Source organism: Molothrus ater, chromosome 3, assembly GCF_012460135.2.
Source record: "Molothrus ater isolate BHLD 08-10-18 breed brown headed cowbird chromosome 3, BPBGC_Mater_1.1, whole genome shotgun sequence".
Classification (NCBI taxonomy): domain Eukaryota; kingdom Metazoa; phylum Chordata; class Aves; order Passeriformes; family Icteridae; genus Molothrus; species Molothrus ater.
In genome coordinates, this window is record NC_050480.2 from 30,577,100 (window position 1) to 30,598,845 (window position 21,746).

At 46.3% G+C, this 21,746-nt stretch overlaps 1 protein-coding gene across 1 annotated transcript in view; it reads left to right on the plus strand.

Annotated features, from left to right (window-relative positions):
- MDGA1 (MAM domain containing glycosylphosphatidylinositol anchor 1) overlaps positions 1–21,746 on the plus strand; it is a 148,375-nt gene that overhangs the window by 43,124 nt on the left and 83,505 nt on the right. The window contains exons 3-8 of the mRNA XM_036380252.2: positions 4,171–4,310; positions 7,060–7,234; positions 11,595–11,791; positions 14,591–14,723; positions 19,437–19,706; positions 20,100–20,429. Coding sequence (XP_036236145.1) covers positions 4,171–4,310; positions 7,060–7,234; positions 11,595–11,791; positions 14,591–14,723; positions 19,437–19,706; positions 20,100–20,429 — 1,245 coding nt within the window. The remainder of the gene's footprint in view (positions 1–4,170; positions 4,311–7,059; positions 7,235–11,594; positions 11,792–14,590; positions 14,724–19,436; positions 19,707–20,099; positions 20,430–21,746) is intronic.

The window sequence follows — 21,746 nt, forward strand, 5'->3', positions numbered from 1 at the left end:
TTCAATAAGATGGATGGATAGACCTGTAAACCAAATACAGATGACTCAGTCCTCTCCAAAAGACCATTTCTCTCTCATTTTCTACATTTTCATGGTATTAGCAACCTCTAAGCACCAAGAGTCTCATAAAATTTCGAGGTTATGGTAATAATAACATTGTACAGTACACTGCACTGGGAATAAAGTTATTTTATCCACTTCAATTTCCTTTTGTTTTAATGTGTAAATATATCAAGTGAAAGCATAGTAGGAAATCTAGATGCAGAGGCCAAATGCATTACAGTCCAGCCATTTTCTGAGCAAGAGCCTAATGCTGCATGTTCACAGCCTGATTTTTTTCCCCTTCTAAAACATCTGACACTCAATATGTGGCTGGCCTAGTTTCTCTGGAGGACTTTGTATTGAGAACCTTCTCTAAGTTGATCTCTTACCTGAAGGCTGAATAAAAGTGATGATATCTCTGTCCCACAAAATTTCTGGGAATAATCTGTCCCTTCTTCCCCCATAGAGTCTGTCAGAGGTCTTCCTTGGACCTCTGCTTTGTGGTTGGCTGGCCTGAGGCCAGGGATTCTGCCCCAGAAGGACTCAACAGGGGAGGTTGTCTCTGTTCAATGGCTGAAGGCTCTCCATTGAGAATGGCTGTGGTTACTCCTTCATCTCCAGCCTTTCTTTGACTTCCTAAGGGCCTTCTGTGGAGCTGTTCCTCTGACAGGCATGGTCCTGCCATCCTGTTGTGCTGGCAGTGTGCAAGCTGTCTTCATGCTGGAATCCCCCAGGAGACGTGGGATGATGTCAAACAATATTGTATTCTTTCTATGCAAGCACATTAAAAGTGCAATTAATCCTTGCAGTCTCTCTGCCCATCTGTAATACAGCATGAGGTGACTTTCCCAGGCTTTGTGTGCTGTGGCAGGCTGAGCTTGGAACAGAGACTCTCCTGAGTTCCATCTTAATGCAGTCCCCAAAGAGCTCGGTTTGTTCATTGCTCAGTCCCCACCTACTAATGTCAAGTTATGACCAAACCAGTGTCTCAGGCTCCTGTGCCATCTACCTGAGTGCTTTTCTTTCCAAGGCAACCCCAAGCTTTCTGAGTTCCCTTTTGAGAGATCTGGGTTCACATGGGGTTTAAGATATGACAAAATGGTGGTTGTTCTGCTGAGGACCTGGTGCTGTTATTGCCGGAGAAATGTTTCAGCTGAAGCAGTGAAGGTTCCCTTGAGGTGATCCCTTTCCAATGATTTAGCTGAAAGGTATTAGGGATGGTGACACAAGGAAGTTCAGACACCTGCAAACAAAGCCAGATGTGTATAGCCTTGTTTGTCAGCTTCATTACAGCTCAGTGTATCCAGGGAGAATTTGGGAGAAGAGGACCAAATTATGACCCATGGCTTATCCCCAGGGCTGTTGTTTTGTTGTAGTCTAGTGCCTTACAAAGATTAGTTTAAATAATGTTCCTCTCAAACTCAGGGATACGCCAGCAAATCACACCAAGGCATATTGGCACAGAATAGTTGCACAAAAGCCTTCTAATCCTGTTCACTCTACCTAATCATTTTGTTGTGGAAGTTCCCCATGTGGAAGAGCCTCTGGACAAGTGGTAGAAAAGGGTTACACAACACAGATGAAATAATGGAAGTGGAATAGACAAAGGGAAGAGTGTAAGTTGCAATGCTTACTTTGTATACCATATGGGATACAGCAAAGCAATTTAAGAGCAACTGGGAGCTAGAGCTGCAGATAAATATTCCGATTGTGCATGGGGTGTCTGGAAATCAGTTTTTACAGCAAGGTTTGCAAAGGGAGAATAGAGCCACCAGCTGGCAAATGCAGCCCAGAGGCTGTCAAGAGGGCTTACCAGAGCTTTGCTGCTTCAGAGTGCCAGGACCCTGCTGAAATGCAGGCAGCACAGTTTGGGGGTTAGGGGAACCTGGCATAGAATTGGAAGGGACAGTCTCTCTTTTAATCAGCAGAGATCAATCAGCATCACAGCCTGTGTCTCAGCCCTGTAAGGAGTGCTCTGCTGTACAGTGGGGCTAAAGGTGTTATGGCAGATCTGCAGAAAACTGATCTGAGGGCTCAAACAGCACAAGAGGCTGTCATTTGGATTAAGGTGTATTAGCAAAGGTTATGTAGGCTTCTGAATTCCTCCCCGTGACTGTTGGCTTGAGAAGCATTCATGATGTATTTTCCTGATAAATCACTATTTTAATTAATGTATTTACTTGTCTGCATGTATGTCCACACATGTTTGTGTGTAAGCACATATTCAGGTTTGTGCTTTCTCCTGGGTTCAACAGGACTCTGCCATCCAGGCGGGGGAAGGTCACTCATCTGCTCAGTTGTATCAGTGAAGTTTTAACAGTCAGTTTTGGCATTCCATGATGCCTGAGTGATGGCAGGCATCTTGGGAGGCCTGCAGAAGGGGAGGACAGTAGAGGCTGAGGGATTTGGCCATGTCTGTGCCATTGTATTCTTCAAATGGACATGTTGCTTCTGTTTGTCAACAATTTGGAGAGTAATAATAATTTTTTAAAAGTGCCACCATGCTGGAAAGATGGAAAATGAGAGATTAGCTTGCTGTATGTGCAGTGCTGCTGCCTGGATATTGGATGGTCATGGCAGGCTGTAAAGCCCCAGCAGCAGGGGCAGTTTCCCACTTGCCCTGTGTCTACTCTTGTGTCCCTGCAGCTTGGTCATTGCATTGTGGTGACACCAGTTTATAAAGGCTGATCTCAAAGGCAGATCTTCTCCACTGCCTGAGCCCAGCCTGTCCTGCTGTCTGTACTGCTGGTGGATTAAACCAGCAAATACCTGAGCACTTCTCTTGCCCAGGTGTTTCGGTCTAGAGCATTTTGGTCTTGCCAAGGGAGTGAAAATAATTTTTAAAAAGGCAGTCTTTGAAGCTCAACTAACCTTCAGGAAAAAGTGGGTGCTTGGTTTGGCTTTAACAGGTTGTGCAAAATTTATTCTAGCTTGGGAAGGCTCTCTAAGGCTCATTGCTTTAAACCCTTTGATCATCTCCTCTTGGTTTGTTCATTTTTGTTGTATTCCACTAATGGGAGCTAGAGCTGTGACTCCAGAGTCACCTGAAAGCATTCTTGCAAGCTGGGTAAGTATCCCAGGGGACTGTCAGTGAGACACCAGCTCTTAGACATGTTTGTGGGTTTCTCTGTACCTTGAAGTGCAACTGGACTTTCCCCCTCAAACAAGCGCAGGTGTGCGGCTGGGCTGTGCTGTCACCTTCAATGCAGCTCAGCCACTTCTCTGATCACACAAACGCTTTGGTGTAGGGAGCCAAAGGCTGTTTGCTCAGAATTTCAGAGCTGAGGCTTTTTTCTTTATAAAATCCTGTTCTACTAGAGTTCATCTCTTCCTGCTTCTCGTCATGGCTGTTGTGGGATGTAGGTGCTGTTTGGGGTCGTTGGGCGTTTTATAATTTTGTTTTGGGAACTTTCTCTCTATGTACTTTTCCACTGCACTGGTCTTCACCCATTTTCCTGCCTGGACTGGCAGTAATTGGTCTCCATTAGCAGCCGTAGGTGGAGAAATCTCTACAGATTATGGGTCCTCTGGTCTTGCAGAGGCTGTTTCCTCTGGCTCAGGGCTGAGACAGGCTGCTATTTAATATGGGAAAGACTTGTTTTTCCTGCAGTGTTTGCTATGCCTGTTCTAGGGATATGTGCTAATAGCTGTACAGAGCTTCAGGGCCCTTTCTTACTCTGCTCAGTAGTTATCCCAGCCCCCTGCAAGGTAAATCATAGTAATCAGGCTTATTTTAGACAGGCATGGAGCAGTTGTGATTTGACCAGGTCCCTGCTATAGCTGCTTGCACATACTCCTTTCTGGGAGAGACAACAGCAGGACATTTTTAGTCTTCAACCTATGCAGGAGGGTCCGCCCCAAAAAAGTGCCATATTCTGCTTTTCAGTGTCTAGAGCTGCTCATCCCTACAGAACCAATGGTTTTAAAATAGTAGTTGATATCAGTCACTCAGGAAATGGGGAAAATTGCTTAATAATATATCTCCTAAGAGCTCCATGATTCATTCCCAGAACTTCCTGGCTCTTCCCCTCAGTGGCTTATGAGGTGGGGGAAGCCACCCTGGGCAGTGGGCATTAGGAAATGGGCTACTGCTCATTTCCATCCTTACCTCTTCTTTCCTTTCTACAGCTCCTGCTCAGGCCCAAATCATCCATGCTGGGCAAGCATGCGTGGTGAAGGAAGACAACATCAGTGAACGCGTTTACACAATTCGGGAGGGGGACACGCTGGTCCTGCAGTGCCTGGTCACAGGACACCCCCGGCCACAGGTAAACCTTCAGTCTTGCCTGTCACCCATGCTGCCCCATGGTACTTTGTAGTCTCCACAGAGAGGAGAACTGTGGGCAGTGGGGTGTCCAGCTTTTCCTGCACATTGGACTTGGGTATGGATCGCCCATTTTGCAAGTACTTAGCTTGTTAAGCTATGAAGCATTTAAGCTTGCTTTCATGGGAAACAGTCCACAAAGCTTTGCAGAAGCTTACAAAGACCTTCTACTTGTCTTCAGTGTGTGAAGTCCCTCCAAAAACCTAAAGTCCAAACTGAAATCTCAAATCTTTAACCCTCTTACTACGAAGTAGGAACATCCTGGAAGATGCTTCCCATATGTGCTTACCTTAGGAATTGGTCCTTCATGGTCCATCCATTTCTCAGCTTCTCTGGATGTACAGCCAAGGGGGTGCTGCTTGTGGGATTTCAGGAAGTTGTTGGTAGTGCACCTCACTGAGCCCCTCACAGAACCTTCTGATCATTGCTTTGTGGCCACCAAGCAGAGGCAGAGCCAGACCTGCAGCACTGGACACATCCGTGCTGTGGTCAGAGACACAGTCCCGTGGGGAGGCACAAAGCTGAGCTTGGCTAATGGTTGCAGTCCTTACTTGGGGTGCCCAGAGGTTTGCACAGCCTCAGGCCCGTGCAGCCACCTCAGCACCCTTCAGATACTCATGCTGGGCAGTTCAGTGTTGGTGTGGAGGTGTCTGTAGAGGTACTGGCCTAGAGCATGGGTCTGCCAGCTCTGGGACAGAGCATGCTAGGAGTGGCAGCTGGTGCACACTGCGAGGCTGGATGTGCCAGGATACCCTCAGGGGAGGCACATGTGGTTTGTGCCTTGGCCCCGTTCCGCAGTCCTGCCAAAGACACTTGTGGCAAGAAGCCACGCATCTTCTCATGCCTGTTAATGCCTCCGTGGGCCTGCTTGTGAGGAGCTACTTGGCAAAGAGGTGATGACAAAGGCAAGGATTTGAAATGGTTTTTCCATCAAAATATCCTGGAAACAATAAAAAGAAAATTACCCGAGCCAAGTCAGCAGAAACAACCAGCCTAGGCTTGTGACAGTGACGGACAAATGATACCTGTGTGCATTAGAAATGGGGAGTTTGGTAGCAGTGTCCCTGCCTAAGGTGGTTGAATGCATGGAAAGGTCCTGGCAGGTTGTAGGGATTTGAGCCTGAGTATCTAGAGAGATTTCTGGAGCACAGCCTGTTGCAGAGAGCATGGTAGTGAGCAACACTCTGGCTTGTCATTGCCAGACCTGCACAGGGAGCACCAGAGCCTAGAACCAGGCATGACCAGGGAGACTAGAACCTGCACATATAAAATGTGGCATGCATCCTATTTCTGCCCTCCCTCCTAATGGATTGATTTCTTCCCTAGCTAAGCTCTTGTCCTAACCTCCATTTAATCTTCTCTTTCCCTTTCTATCAACCAGTCATTAAAGCATGAAAATGTGGCCAAAATACTAAAATGAGATGGTGATTGAGAAGATTAAAGAGCTGGCTGAAGTGTCCTTCAAAGCAGGAAACTCCAAGAGTCTTGGAGCCCTCAGACAATTTCACAAGCCTACAAAGGCTGAATAAATCCATGGTCAATAGCTCCAAAAATCTGCTCAGCCTGGTGCTCTGGGATGGGATGTAGACAGTCCTGTTTGTTCTAGAGCATCAGCACCAATCAGGTGATGGCAATGAGCTTTAGTCAAAGTCTGGAAGAGTGGTGAAGGTATGTGGTCTGTGGTCAATGCTGAATGAAAGTCTCTCTTCTTTCTGCTGGCTGATCTTGCTGGATCTCAGTTCCAGAGTCTAAATTGTCCCAGAGTAGCAGGCCAGCAGTCAGCACCCTTTAGAAGGGAGGTTGCAGATATAGAAAACCAATGGGCTGAGAAAAGCTGTCTCTCTCTTTCATTGTGTGGAGTGCAAAACCAAGGGAGAAGCTTGTATTGCTACTGCAAGGGCTGTACCTCATTCCAGACAAAAGAGAAACCCTTCAGTCTTTGGGATTGCTGTCTTCTTGCCACCATTCACCATGAAATATCATGCACCTCTGTTGCCCCTTCAAGCCAGGATCTTGAGACATGTAACATAAGGACAAACAAATAAAAAGGTGGCTTGAAATCTGAAGGGATTTATTTTTTCTTTTTTTTTTTTTCTGTATCATTAAAAACAGAGGAAAATCTTGTGTGCTGCAAAAGGATGACTTACAAAAATAAAATACACAGGGTTTCCCAGTGGGAAAGGGGAGTCAGACAGCAACTGCCTTTTCTCACTCATGGAAAAGCAAAAAGTAGAAATAGCCTTGCTGTCCAGAAAAATATGAGTGTGGACTGTAGTGAAAGCTCTGTAGCTGTGAGCTGATGTCTGCTGTAGTGTCGTGGCCTACCAGCCACATGGGGTCTCAAGGCTGAACGCTGAAAGTCCCGTGCTGTGCAAATGGTGGCATAAAACTGAGCAAGCTGCTGGGTTTGCAGGATCAGGGCAGGAGTGGCAAACATGCAGTGCGTGTCTGGGTGAATTGAGGGGTTCCTCTGGATACTTGGACATGGGGATTGGCAGTGGACCAGAATCAGCGGCTGGGCTACTAAGACATACTGAGATCAGTAGTGAGCTTTGGCAAGTCTGGCGGTTCTGTAGGGCCTCTTCATGGAAGTAGCTAGGGAAGAGAGGGAAGAGCAACAAAGGGAGCTCTGCTGAATCTTGGGATCTCTGTTTTGTGTCCCTGATTTCATTTCTCTTGTTCTTCCCACGCAGGTGAGATGGACCAAAACTGCTGGCAGCGCGTCGGACAAATTCCAAGAGACGTCAGTGCTTAACGAGACCCTTCGGATTGAGAAGATCCAAAGGCTGCAGGGGGGCCGCTATTACTGTAAAGCAGAAAATGGGGTTGGGGTCCCTGCCATCAAGTCCATTCGAGTAGATGTGCAGTGTAAGTCGTTTAGTGGCAACCCAGACCTTCCCACAGTTCTACTGCGTGTCTCTGCCTCGCTGCGGGGCCAGCAGGGAGCTGCATTGCCCTAGGACCACGTGCACCTGATTCAGGAGCAGAGGGACTGCCATCTGTGCTCTCCCCAGTGTCTTTTTTGCATGGGAGATTAGATCCATCCCTCCAGAGTACAGCTCTGCTGTCCTTGGGATTCATTCTTACCTGGGTGTTGTGATGTCTGTCGCTGACAGGGTTCCCTAGCACGTGTCCGGGATGTAGCATTGGGTGTGGTGTCTGCTTTCATTGTCTTCCTTTTGAAGCTGACAGAGCTTGAAGCAGGCAATGTTTCATGAAGTTGGTAGTGCCCCAGATGTTGGGAGCATTCCTAAAATCAGTGTCCTGTGCCCAACATTGTTTTTTCTGCAGCGTGGTGGAAACAGAGCTGAAAACTCTGGAATGCAGCTGAGAGGCTGAGCTGTGATAGAGTGAATGTGAAGGTGACTCAACATTGCCCTGGTTGGTCATAGTGCCATAATGTGAAGATGATTCAACATTTCTCTGGCTGGTACCCATCCTTCTTGAGTCCTGGAGATGCTGCTAGTGGTTTTCCACCTTGGGCTTCAAGTTTTGAGGGTTTCTCTTAATGTTTGTTTCCTGAACTTAGTGTTTATTCTTGGGTAGCTGTGATCAAAAGGGAGGGAAACTAAACTTACTCCATAAGGCCCAAATGTGAGAAATCCAAGATTTAATGTCTAGGCAACTTGTTTTGCTCTCTTGGAGAAGGTTACCATTACATTGTCCTTGACTATCCACTATTCCAATTTTCTCCAGCCCAACTAACAGCAAATCCCTCTCCTCACTCATATTATTTGAGAAGGAAAGAGGTTGATGCTAAAAAGTTGTAAAGTATGATAAAGCAGCTGAATCTGTCCCTGAACCTGTCATGAGCTGTTCTACATTCTTCCTTCTAGATGTTCTCCTTCCTTCTGAGCTGAGGGCACTGTGGTTGTCTGTCAGTGGAACAACCTCCAAGCTTCAAAACTCCAGTACATGCCTGGAGTCTGGGCAGACCTTTTTGCTGACAACAACTGGTGCCTGACTGCTTCCTTTTAGTCCTGCTGTCCAGCCCAGCTGTGATGTGACTCTCACAAAATGTGCCACAGACTTGGGCGTCCTTGGCTTTTGACAGGTTCCTGATCCACTGTCACACTGTATGGCTGGGAGTAGCTCCCATCTGTTCCTTCCTTGCCCTACCCTTTACTGGAGTAGTGTAGTATGGGCACTATCCTGTCTAGGCTGTGGAAATGGATTGCTTCAACAGCAGCTACTGGGGATAGGATTAGTGTTTTTTCATTGGCATTGCATCACTCTGTTTAGAGAAGTTCTGGCACCCACCCTAGATCAGTTTGGCTTCTCTGCCGGTTTCTTCTCCTCCACGTAGTGGAGGCGTATGATAACTATCCATTGCAAAGGATACTTGGTTTTCTCAAGGCTTAGTGTGACACCTTGCCAGGGCCTGCATCTCTAGGAACAGGACTGTGCCATGAATCTCTTCAGGCCCTGAGGGTGCTCCGGTGGTGCAGGCTGGAGCTAGAGTGATGTAGCATCCTGTGGTCCCTCATGCAGCTCTGACCTGTAGAACTGTGGGGCTACTGGGGTGGCCAAGGGCTTTCTCATACTAACATCTACTCTGCAGATGGACTTGGTACTGCACCTCTGTTCTGCTCACTTGGTTTTTGGGGAGGAGAGACTATTTTCTGCTAGTATTTGCAGTAGGTACAAGGGAACACATGGGAAAAGCTACGGTTTTTGTTGAACGCTCACCCAGGCAACCCTCAGTTGAATGAACCAGAATTTGAAAACAAACCCCTTCTTCTGCATCCCATTTTGTAGTTAGAGGTAAGTAATCACTCTCATGTGTACCTTGGTGTCCTTGACAGCTGCTGCTAGTCCTCAGTCATACTTTTAGTGTTTGGCAGTGAGGTTGCGCAGAGAGCACCGTTGGTGCCAAGAGGATATTAAACTGGGAACACTAACCCATGTAGCATAATATTCCTCTGCCCCAAGTGGGAATCAGTGAGGCTTAAAAGTGTTGGTTGGATACTGGCAGAGAGGCAGATGCTCTTCTGAGTATTTCCATGTGGGAGAGAGAGAAGGTAAGGAAAAGAAAAGAATGAATGTTTACAAGCTTTTATTGTGCATGAAACATCCCATGTGATCATCTCCATGAACAGCCTTGGGCCAAATTTATCATTGGAGCAGATCACTGACATCAGTGGCATTACTTGTACATCAAGGACATACACATTGTCGTAGGTCTTATTTTAGCTTTTCTCAGGAGGGCTAGACCTAGAGCTGACTTCTACAAAAGAGGACTGAAGAATTCAAAGGAGGAAACTTTTAGCAACCAAAAAGAAGGTGTTGTTTTCTGTGTGGGGAGTAGCTGGGAGCCAGGAGACTGAATGGTGAGCTGCTTCTTCAGTTAGTAAGGCAAGTGTTTTACCTGTCGAGAAACAGTCTCAGAAGGATGGCAGCTACAGAGTCCCTGATGTGAAGTTTGAACAAAGAAAGTAAGGTTAAAGACAAGGAAGGAGGAAAAGAGGAGAAGTTGTGCTCAGGGTCCTGGTCCAAAAGAATTTGATGTTCAGTCATCCTGTGGCCACATGAAGACAGCACTGTATGGAGAGGAGGCTTTCTTTTCCATCTGCATATGTTTTTCTTCAGCTGTGGGTGTTTTTTGGTTGGTGGAGCTTTTTTTCTGGGATATATTTTTCGTCTTGTCATTATTCCATTAATGCCTCTACTCATATCTCTGCACTATGGTCAAGCAGACAAATTTCAGGTCGCATAGCAATTGCTGTCTGCCGAGCATACTGCTCATTAAAAGATGCAAACCCCCAAGTTGACACTTGTGATTCAGCAGAGAGCATACATTGCTTGGATGACATGTTAGCAGAAACTCATCCCTGCTTCTCTCTTCCTTTCTGGAAGTCAGATCTCCAAACTTAAAAATCTGTTAAATAAAATATTGTGAAAATTAGGTGGCATGGGAGGGCAGGAGGTGATGAGCCTGTGAAGCATGTGCAGAGGATCATGATGGCAGCACAAGAGGATACTGGGTACAAGTGCCTCAGTTTCCTTGCAGCCGAAGATGGCATTATAATGCTCCTGAAAATATAGAATTGCTTCAACTTGAGCTCAAAAGGTGCTTATAGACATATTTAAAGACACAGGGACTGATTCCCATTTTAGAGGGCCATTTCTTGCCAAAAGGGATGATTTACTTTAACCTTAGTCTCAAAGTGGTTTTGTGAGGAGAAAGATCCACTGCCTCTGAAGTGTCCCCCATGCTACCTTGATGTTCAAACATTGATATCTGCTGCAACTTCTGAGAAAATCATCCCTTTTTAGCAGGTGGGCAACTGTAGTGGGGCAGTATGCTCTGTGTGGATAGAGAAAATCCTCTTCCTGCAGCGCTATTGCTTCTGTCCTTGAAAATATAGCCACTGATAACCATTGATTCAGTCATGGTGGCTGTGTGTCTGCTGCAGGTACAATAAGGGAGTTAAAAGGAACATCTTCTGTAAAGAAAGAGAACAAAAGAATCTGATCAGTTTAGGGAGAGATAATAGTGTTGCAGTGACTAGAAGTTGCCAAAGGACAGTTGATATAGACTTTGAAGAAAATACACAGACGATATTTAATAAGAAGAGTGAGAAATTATGCCTACCTATTACAGTGTTTTGCATCACATGTTACTGTGATTCCTCACAAGATTTGCTCTGTCTAGATGACTTTCCAACTCAGCTCCTTGATTTTGTCCTGATTTTTTACTTTCATTCCTTGTCTTGAAGGTTTTTCATGTCATTTGTATGGACATATCACAGCCCTGGGCTTAGCCTCATGATTTCAGGAGAGATTTGGGAGCTAGAAGATGGAGAAATTGTGATGGAACAGAGTCTCCTGGCATCCTCTCACTGAAGTAGAAAGTAGTGATTTTCTGTAGGGGGGTACCATTGAGGAATATGAGGCAGCCCACTGCTCTGAGACACATGTGGTGGGCAGGTGGGTTTTTTTGAGGACTGCATGGGGCTCTGCAAACCAGAGACTGCTTTCTATTCCCTGAAGGTTTGTGTGGTGAGCGCAAGAATACTGGCTTCTCCTGTGTGTTCCCTTTATATATTGGTTGTACTACCTGCCCTCAGGTAGTAAAACTGCTCTTAAATCAGCAGTTGTCATCAGCCAGATGTGTGGGACCTTCCCCTCTCCTCAGTGGTACCTGGAGCACCATCTGCTCTGCAGGCTGTGCACGCAGACCAGGCTTTGCTAACAGCGGCTGCGACCCTCCTTACCTCCCTTGCAGATCTGGATGAGCCTGTTCTCACCGTTCACCAGACCATCAGTGATGTACGGGGCAGCTTCTACCAGGAGAAGACTGTCTTCCTCCGCTGCACGGTCAACTCCAACCCCCCAGCTCGCTTCATCTGGAAACGGGGAGCTGAGACACTTTCTCACAGTCAGGACAATGGTGTGGACATCTATGAGCCCCTTTACACACAGGTGAAAATAAGCAAACCTCTGCCAACTTGTGTTGAGTGTCTTGCTGATGCAGGGCACTGTGGTGGGAGGTGTTTCCTTCCCTACATGGATTGTGATGCTGGGAAGAAGGTGCAGGCAGCCTCTAGAAGGGCAGGTAGACCTTTCTTCTGCATGCACATTCCCAGGGTACAAGAGGAGCAGAGCAGTAGGAGGGAGTGTGGCCTATGAGGACCTTTCCCTTTTTATCACTGTCCCTGAGAGCAGTGACACAGCTCTCCTACTGAGGTTATGCAGCTGTTGGATGACTGAGACTAAAATCCAAAAAATCCCAAGATTGGATTTTGTCTATCTCCCATCACTAATTTTTTTTTTTTTTAATTGAGTGCCCAAGCTCCATATATCAGGGAAGAGCTTCCTTTTTAGCAGTGTGAGCAAATGGCAGCATTGCTGTGGGATCCATGAGTTTTTCTAATGGCCAGAAGTAATGGAGAGCTCAATGCCTGGGCACTTCCTGACTTGTCCTGGGACAAGGTGTCCATGTCTTTTCTCCTTCTCCTGCCTGCCTTTGTTGGACTTACCCTGAACATCCAGGTTTCCCCTGTAAACACCACTTTCTTCACAGTAATTAGTCAGCCAATGCAATGGGAGATGAAAGGGAACTTTTCTTTTGCCAGGGCACTCTGAGCATGTTACCCTGAGCTGAGCTCAGGAGCTGAATGTACTTTAGACACTAATCAGCCGCAGTACTGCCAGCAAGGCTGCTAGGGAGCACATGGCAGGGATGAGTGGGAAGGGAAGGCTGAAAGGACAGCTCTCCAGGGCTCCTGTTTCATGCCTAGCACCTTCCTGCATTCCCAAAGCTGGGCCCAGAGCACATTCTGGCTGAGTTTGATTTCTGAGCAATGCTCCAGGCAACCTTTAAGTTAATGTAGTCATGTTCGTATTTTATTGAAACATGCCATCTCTGTAGGTTGTGGAAATGGGCATCCAAATGGAAATATTCAGGGGGATGAGGAGTAAGGAGAGAGCTGCAGGTTAGTGGCAGATTTGCAGAAACACTGTAGGTCAGAGCTGCTGTTTGGCCCTGAAGACAGCTTTGCCTGTGTGCTGTGTGGCTCACAACTAGGACATCCCTGGCCTTGGAGGAAGTCACCATGGGCTCTTCCAGTTTTCACTAGGCTTAGTGAATTAACAGGAGATGTTGCCTAACGAGAGATGTCTTAGGACTTGGGATATTTTCTCTAGCTAAATAAGGCATCTGGTAAAAATTCACTATGTTGCAGCATTAATGTTTAAATGGCCCAGTGTGCTGCAGCTCCTGTCAGGCAATGCTCCTGACATGATGGGTCATTCCCAGCTCTGACAGAGGGTGTTGGGACTGCTGTGCTCAGACAGGCATGCCCTTGTGGTCCTCTCCTTAACACCAGCATAAGCCTGTAATTTTGGGTTGGTAAGAGGTGAAGTTAACAAAAACACTCCTCTGCAGCACTGTTGGAAGGGGAAAATCTGGCTGGAATGTTTAACAAAGTACCCTTCACTGGAGTTTGCAGTGCTGTCTTAAAGATGAACCTCTATCAGTGTCATGTTTGAATAGGTTTTTACATTAAAAATGAGGTGAAGATTTCACTGCTTAAGCTTTTTAAAACTTACTTAGACTGAGGCCTTATACCCATGTACCTAAATTCACTAATAATAAACAGGAGATACATATGACCCTGTAAGTATGTAGATGACATGCATATTGTAAATGCCATCATTTGCATGATATAGCAACAATTCTCAGGGGACAGGACTCTCTTGGGTGACTGGTGCCCTAGGTTTTTTCATTCTAATTTACTCACTCCACATCCTTGTTCTCAGCGTATTAGCATTCCTGAGCTCATCGTCTAGTCCCTTGAGGTTGTCCTCCGGAGGATTTGTCATGCTGACAACTCCTCACACTTGCAGGCGGTTATGGAATGGTTTCTCCAAAAGAGATTTAGACAAACTCAAGGAGAACAACAGCAAGAAGCTGTCAGCAGAAGACATACGAGTTGCAGGGTGTGCAGACCATAGGATGATTCTCAGAGCTTTCTGCATTCCATAAATAAAAGCCTACAGAACACGTCTGTCGTTAATGTAACAACTTGATTCTGTTTCTATAACAAGCCAGTAACTAATGGAGTGCAGGCAGTGATTTTATTTGTTACCTTAGAATGAGAAAAGGCTATCAAACTCTCTGCAGTCACTCTGGATTTACATCAGCATAAATGAGATTAGAATCTGGAGAAGAGGCATCAGAAAGTTTTGGAAGTTCTTTGAGTATTTATCTGATTTTTTTTTCCTCCTGTACTGCAGATTTCTAGAGCATAACTGTTGAACTTATCATATTTAGGCCAGTATTAGTGCATCAATCTGCTCTGATTTACTTTGGTATGGCAATGTTGAGTCCCCAGTGACTTCCTTTGGGTTCCTACTGACGTATCGGAGTTCGATCTCAGGGTCTGTTCTGGGGTGGTTAAGGTTTGTCATGTTCTACAAGATGTTTCTGGCAGTAGTTAATGAGAAATTATGCCCAGACTGTTTGGCAGTGCTCTCAGGTCATGTCAGTCACTTGCTGGGTGTTTTGTGAAACCCTGGAGGTGAAATGACCACTGCAAACATTTTGTGTCTCCTTTAAATAGAGCTGTGGGGAGCTTGAAATCTGCACAGTTCCCTAAGGTTTTCATGGGAGCTGCTGGTAATCTGTAAACTTTGGGACAGGATCAGTGGGCCTTGGAATGATGATCTGTGCTTTGGACACCTGTGTCTTTTCTTGCCCCTATTTTTCCCAAATCCCAGGGTGAAACCAAAGTCCTGAAGCTGAAGAACCTTCGACCTCAGGATTATGCCAGCTACACGTGCCAGGTGTCTGTCCGCAATGTCTGCAGTATTCCTGACAAATCCATCACCTTCCAGCTCACAAACACCACAGGTAAGAGGGGACAGGAAGGGTCCCTGCAGCCCTCTGACCCTTCACTTGCTCAACAGCCATTACTCCTCCAGGAGGATAACACAGCACTCTGTCCAGGGCCTGCAGCACCCTGACCTCATTGACATGGCTGCTGGGATTACAGATCCTTCACATGGAAGTCTTATGGCCAGGGCTGCTCTAGTTTCTTGTAGCACTGCATGTGGCCAGGCCTGCCATGAGATCATTAAAACAGACTACGTGTAGGTGTTGAGGCACTATGTAGCCTCTAATTCATAGACTGTTTTATTTATTTATAATTCTAAGTGACTTTAAAAATAGATTTGATACAGTCTTGAGTGGGGCAGTGCTGCAGGAGTTCTTACAAATAATTCATCCATGTGTGACTCCAGCCTGGTTTGCCAGGCTGTGCTCTAGGCACCTCCCAGGTAACGAGCTCCGCTGGTGCCAGTGTTTGTGGAAAGCATACCTCTCCAGTGCCTTTCCAATAAATACATTTTACACTCATATTTGTACTGGCAGTGCTTGAGGGCACCTCCAGTTGTGAGCTGATTCACTTTGGTGCCTCTTGCTTGACGTGCAATAAGTGAATGATAACTGAGTGTCCTGTAGCAAATACTGGCAAGGACTTGATTGCAACCTGTCCATTAAGAAAACCCAAACCAAAACCACATACGCAATAAAAATCCCCACCCATAAAGCCCTCATGTGTGTTGAATATTTGCAAATAATAAGTAAATGTCAGGAAATTGCTTCCAGCCCTGGAGTATTCCATGATCAGAGAGAAAGGCATTGTAACTGTTTGAATTATTCACCTCTCTAATGTAACACAAAGCAGTTTGCATCCCTTGTGACATCTTTGTGCAGTGGAAACAGAACTTTTTTTGATGTTGTTAACTGTTGACAGGATACTGTGGATATTGTTTAAATTATGTTTATTGATCTGAGTTGAGTTCCAAGGTGCTGAACAATAGTTTCCTCATTTTATGTAGGAAGAAGAAAAATAATGAGCTTAAGGAAGCGAATTATAGCTAATGTCAGAAAAAAAGTATTCTCTTTGTAGTAAGATTTCTAAACATGTCTCGAACAACTCACCCTATTATCTGAATTTCTCACAGGATGAGAGTGTAGCAAATGTTGAAATATTCCCTTAAAAAACTTATCTTCTGTTCATGATGAAGAAAGGGATCTTATACAGCTCTTCTTCCCTGTGTACCTTTACCTTTGAAGAGTTAGAGAATCAAATTTCTCTTTATGTCTGCTCCCCCTGCCAGCCCAAGCACAGGGAAACTACTCCTCATTTCAATCCAGCCCCTGTCCTAACTGAATGGGGAAAATGTCTTTTCAGGTTGTACTTGATGACAAGTCAGCGATATGGCTCAATTTACACCACCTTCTTAAGCACATCTATCTAGGATTTTTTTTCCACCTGTTTTTTAATTATAAATGCATATTTATACATAGTACAGCGGAGCCTGGCACTACAAGCTCAAAGGGGCCATGGAAAATGTGTTCTTAGCAAATTGTATTAAAAGTTGGCAATGAAAATGAAGCTGGCATTGCGGTGTGATCAGGGTTTATGTTAAATAGCATGGCTATATTTAACATGAAATATTATACGGGTTACTTGCCCTGTAGGTAGTATTGTGCATAGGTGAGGAAATATTTAAATGAAATTCTTTAATTCTCTCCTATTTTGCCTAGGTCTTTTCTCTTCCCCTTGCGCTTGTGCTTTCACAGTTTCTCTAGACCTGGCTGTGCCCAGAATCCTGAGCAGCTTCACTCAGGATGCCTTTGCCTTTATAACTGAGAAGAGCCCAAAGGATGCTGAAATGCTTGGAAATTTCTCTCTCTTAAATATTTATAGTCCAGGCACTACAGACCATGAGGTGAATGGGTGGGTCAAGTCAGGTCAGGCCAGGGGAATCTCCTCAGCTCATTTGCTGTTCCTCAGCTGGCTCCTCAGTGTCCTTTGGGCAGATCATACTCTCTGGTAAGGAGATGGCCTCTCCCAAGCTCTGCTCAGCAACTTGGGCCTTGCAGCAGGGAATGGGTTCTTTGCCTGGAACCTTAGTGGGAAGGAGATATGTCCCTGCTCCCTCTCTGTTCTGCTGCTGTTGCCTGGCTCCAGAGCAGCAGGTTGGGTCCACAGAGCCACAGGACCAGCTCAGCACCAGGCTGCCATCACCTGCTCCAGCAGGGTCAGCCTGACTTTTCCCCCTTCCTCAATTTCTGCAATATTAACCAGCCCAGCTGGTTAATTCTCCTGCAGTTTTACTGCAGCAAATTGGACTTCAAAGGGAATTGAAAGCGATTCTTTGTTTTTAATGGTCCCTCGCTGCTCAGCAGACTCCGCCAGCAGGTTTTCTGAGCCAAGAACAAAAGGAATTGCCACAGGTTACAAATAAATGAGAATCATCTCCTGCATAACAATGTCTGCAGTCTGTTAACCTCTGTCTGCTGACGGGAGTGGGAGTGGGGAGTGGCAGCCCACGCAGGCTGCCACAGCCAAAGCTCCATCCTGGGGCATGCTGTGGGAGCTCGCTTCCTGGAGCTGTGGCAGGTGGCAGATTTGCAGTTTCCCTGCCTGTTTCATGCATGCACACACAGCCTGCCCTCATGCAGTGCTTGCACCAGCGTGTCACCTTTTTAAAATGTTGCCTTGCCCAGAGCTGGGCAAGATGAGTGTGGATCAGATATTTGCATATCCAATCCTAAACCTGCAAGAGCCCTAAATCTTAACCAGAGCCTGCAGGACCCCTGCTTTGTGCTCCCCAACTCTGACACCTTCTCTCTGGACATGGGCTGGTCTCAAGCTTTCTCTGTCTCTGACAGGGATGGATGGAGATTCCCAGGCAATGCTGCATCTGCCAGTTTGTCTGTGCACTGTGAATCTCAGACCAGTTCAATGCCCAAGGGCAGAAACAGCTATTTGGTGTCAGCTACACTGAGTTAGTGACAGGAATGTGTCCTGCCCAACCGTGGTGAGTTGAGCTATTGTGTTTCTGGGCTTCATACTATCTCGTGAAACCATCTGGAGCTTGGTGAGGATGTACAAATCCTTCCTTTGCTATTTAATAAGCATTAACCCTTGCACACTATTTACAAGACTCCTGCAAAGAGACCTGACAAAGTCTGTTTGAGTGCAGGCTGTGGCCTCCCAAAATTCAAAGGCTCCAACCACTGGCCTCAAAATGGCCAGTGGAGGTAGCAGAAGAGCCACCTTCTTCCTTAGGCATGGCTGGCCATCTCTGACACAAATATTATGTGCAGTGGCCAGGGAGGACATTATATTCAGTACACCAAAGCAATATCCCAGCATGGCAGTAGTTGTGCCACTAAATTATGGCACCAGTGCTGAGGAGAGGAGAGTCCTCTTTGCCTTGTTTGTGTGGGCTGTAATTCAGAGATCCAACACAAATCCAGCACAGCTCATTAACACAGGGTCCAGGGAGAGAAGAGGCAGAAATAATGATGCTGTTAAATCAGGCTTCATGAATATGGAACAATGTCTTATTTTGCATTATTATGGCTGTTACTTAAAACATACTCCCTGCTTTTTTGCTGGGGACTGCTACTTTCTCAGCTCTGTCTGGATGGAGCCAGTGATAGTGCTCATAGAGGCTTTGAAAGACTTTTCGTGGAATGAAATGGAGAATACAAAGGGAAGGATTTTGGATCAGTTCCTGGAGGAGGCTGTAGTGAGAAGGGTGCAGAAATAAAATAAAACCAAAAAAACAGGTACCAGGGCATTCAAAGGAGAGGTTGTGTAGGCACTTTGAATCAGTCTCAACTCATCTGAATGTGAAGGAGAATTTTTCTCATTGTGATGGCCCCCAGGTGAACAGAAAAGCAAATTAAACACCTGAGGAGGCAAAGGAGATTAAGAGCCCAGTCAGAGCTGCTGTTAATGGTCTGTTAAGGTGCAGACTGTTCCTGGTCCTCCATATCAGTCTCCAAGCTGCAAGGACTATCTGCTTGGCAAAGCCTTTGCCTCTCAAAGATGTTTAGTTGGGTGTGAGAGATAGAGAGGTGTATCATGGCATGGCTGAGGAAAGCTCTTTTAATGATAGACCTTCCCTAAAGCTCGCTCCTTGGGACGGCAACTCTGAATGAGAGGAATGGTTTAATGCCAGCTGTCCTTGAGCACAAGCAGTGGTTGGGTTCAAGCAGGCTCCTTAAAGGCTATCCTTTCTCCTTCACCTCTCCATCAAGGTTACAAAGGTTTCCAATGCCCTTAGGCCTGGCTGCAGTTGTTCAGTGGCCTGAAACTTCAGGCCTTGGGTTTTTCACTGCCAAATGTTGCCTGTTTGCCATGCTTATATGTGCAGAGTGGGTTTATCAGGCTTTTCTTCTGACCTGCATCCTAAAGCCATAGAGAACCTGCACTGAGCACTGATAAAATGTCATAGCTGCTTTGTGCCCCAGTCCTAAGCACTACTGGTAGAGTGTTTTCTGAGTGTTTTTAGAGTGAGGTCCTGCCTGCTCTGTTTCCTAGCCATAAAAGAGCAGAGTGTTCTCATTCAAAGATATGATAATGATCATACTTTAGATTCACTGACACCTCATACTTGTAATCAATTCATAGATCTTTCCAGCTGTCCCTACTGAAGCCAGCCATCAACAAGAACAAATCATTAAAAGTATGAAGCTGTGCACAGACAAGTGGGTGGGTCTTTCTCAAGCTCTGAAGTATCCCTCTTTGTGCTTTTCCAGCCCCACCTGCTCTGAAGCTGTCTGTCAATGAGACTCTGGTGGTCAACCCTGGTGACAACATCACTATGCAGTGCACTCTGACGGGCGGTGACCCACAGCCAGAAGTCGTTTGGTCCCACTCTCCTGGCCCAATGCCTCCCAACAGCCTTGTGCAAGGAGGCAACCTCACCATCTGGAGGATCCGTGTGGAGGACTCGGGCTACTACAACTGCACGGCCATCAACAACGTGGGCAACCCGGCAAAGAAGATTGTGAACCTGCTGGTGCGGTGTAAGCTGCTGCTTCTCTCTGAGCATGTGTTTTCAGGGAGTGGGGGAATTGCATTCCTCCTGGCTGTTCTTGTACAGCTGAGGGCGAATGTGATATTTAGTAGTAATTAATATTCTGGAGAAGTGCCTGTGCAAGTTTCTCTGCTCCCAGACCAACGGCTGTGCAAGCACTGCTTGCAGGTTCATCCTGGGCTGTAGCATTCTCCTGAATTGGATGAGCCCAGAGTGCCAGATGTGAGGCCCTTGGGACATTTTGTAGGAACATAAGTGGGAGAAGTCTTTGGGCAGATTTTGCATGGAAATATTGCCTTCTTGAGGAGCAAAGAACAGTTTTCCTGTCCCATGCAGGATACTTTGATATCCCTAACCAGTTTTGCACTTCTGTTCATCTCAGCCATGAAGAATGCCACATTCCAAATCACTCCTGATGTGATCAAAGAGAGCGAGACCATCCAGTTAGGCCAGGACTTGAAGCTCTCATGCCATGTAGATGCTGTCCCCCAGGAGAAGGTTGTCTACTCATGGTACAAGAATGGAAAACCAGCCAGGTTCTCAGACCGGTTGCTCATCACCCGCAATGACCCCGAGCTCCCACCTGTGACCTGCAGCTTGGAGATTATTGACCTGAGATTCAGTGACTATGGCACCTATCTGTGCGTGGCTACCTTCCAGGGAGCACCCATTCCTGACCTCAGTGTGGAGGTGAACATCTCCTCAGAGACAGGTGAGCCTCTCTCTGGCAGGGGGGACCCCAGAGGAGTGTTTGGCATCACTGGCTGCCCCACAGCCCCATGCCTCTGGCTTTTTTGAAGAACTTCACACGCATGTCTTGAATGCTAGTGGAGAAAGGTCTTACATCCTCAGGAAAGCACTTGGCTCAGATTGGAGATGGGTAATAGTTACAACTTCTCTGTCAGATGTATTATGTACCAAGTAGATCTCCCTTTATGTTTTCTTCCTATGAAAAGTCCAAAGTGCACTCCAGCTACTGAGACAGCTTTACAGTGTGATTGTTCAAACAAACCTCCACACTGTGAAGGAAGGAAGAAGTGTGGTGGTATTTCAGCAATTTTCTAGTGTCCCTTTGCTTAGAAGTGAGTAAAAGAGAAAAAAAAGCTGCTCTTTCTTTTCTTTGGCATTGTTTCCAGGATACAATTTCTGTGAAGACTTTTAATGTTTGCTGGATTGCAAATGCAGTCTGTCTTGGACCTTCTCTATAGGAGTGCCAGTGTTATAAATACCTCCCCCCTAAAAACAGGGTCAGAGCTTCACCCCATGGACCAGGGAGGACTGGACAAATATGTCAGTGTTTGTCAGTCATGCTGGGGACTAAAATGCAGAGTCTCAGGGCTGTCTTTCTCTTTCTGCAAAAGCAGTGGGTCCAGCAGTGCTCTCCATTTCATCCATATCATTGTGCTGCCTTTTTGGGACCATGAGGGTGCAGCACAAAGAAGCACTGTGTTAGTAATCTGACAGAAGACTCCTCAGGGGAGTCAGCTACCCACAGATTTTGACCTGCATCTTCACAGAATGTTACTTCCCAGTCCCTGGTTGTGCTGGATCCACAGGCCAGGCTGATCTCACTCTGTATTCTGGATGCTGTTCACTCAGCTCCCCAGAAAAAAGTGCTGCAACTCTTGGTGCTTTGGGAAGCCCTTGTCCCCAGTTAGAAATACTGAGGCCAGTCTGCTCCTGGTAGGATTGCATCCAGCTCTTGTTGGCAGCCTGGAGACTGAGCCCTGACTGTGCCGTGGATCCACTCAACACTGAAGAATGGTCCTTCCTTTCTGAGGACAGCCATGGAAGGTAGGACGTCTCCATGCCAGCCAACACCAACCCTGTTACACCAACAGGGAACAAAACTGGGGGAACTCGCCAATCCTGGTGCAAAATTGGCTTTCCCAAACTTGTATGGCTGTTACCACCTGGAACAATTCTTTTTGCCCAAGATCACTAGATGGCAGAGTGCAGTTGTGTTTAAGACTGCAAGGGTGGGAGGCTGTGAAGAGCAGGGACACCTGGGATGATTCCACCAAGAGAC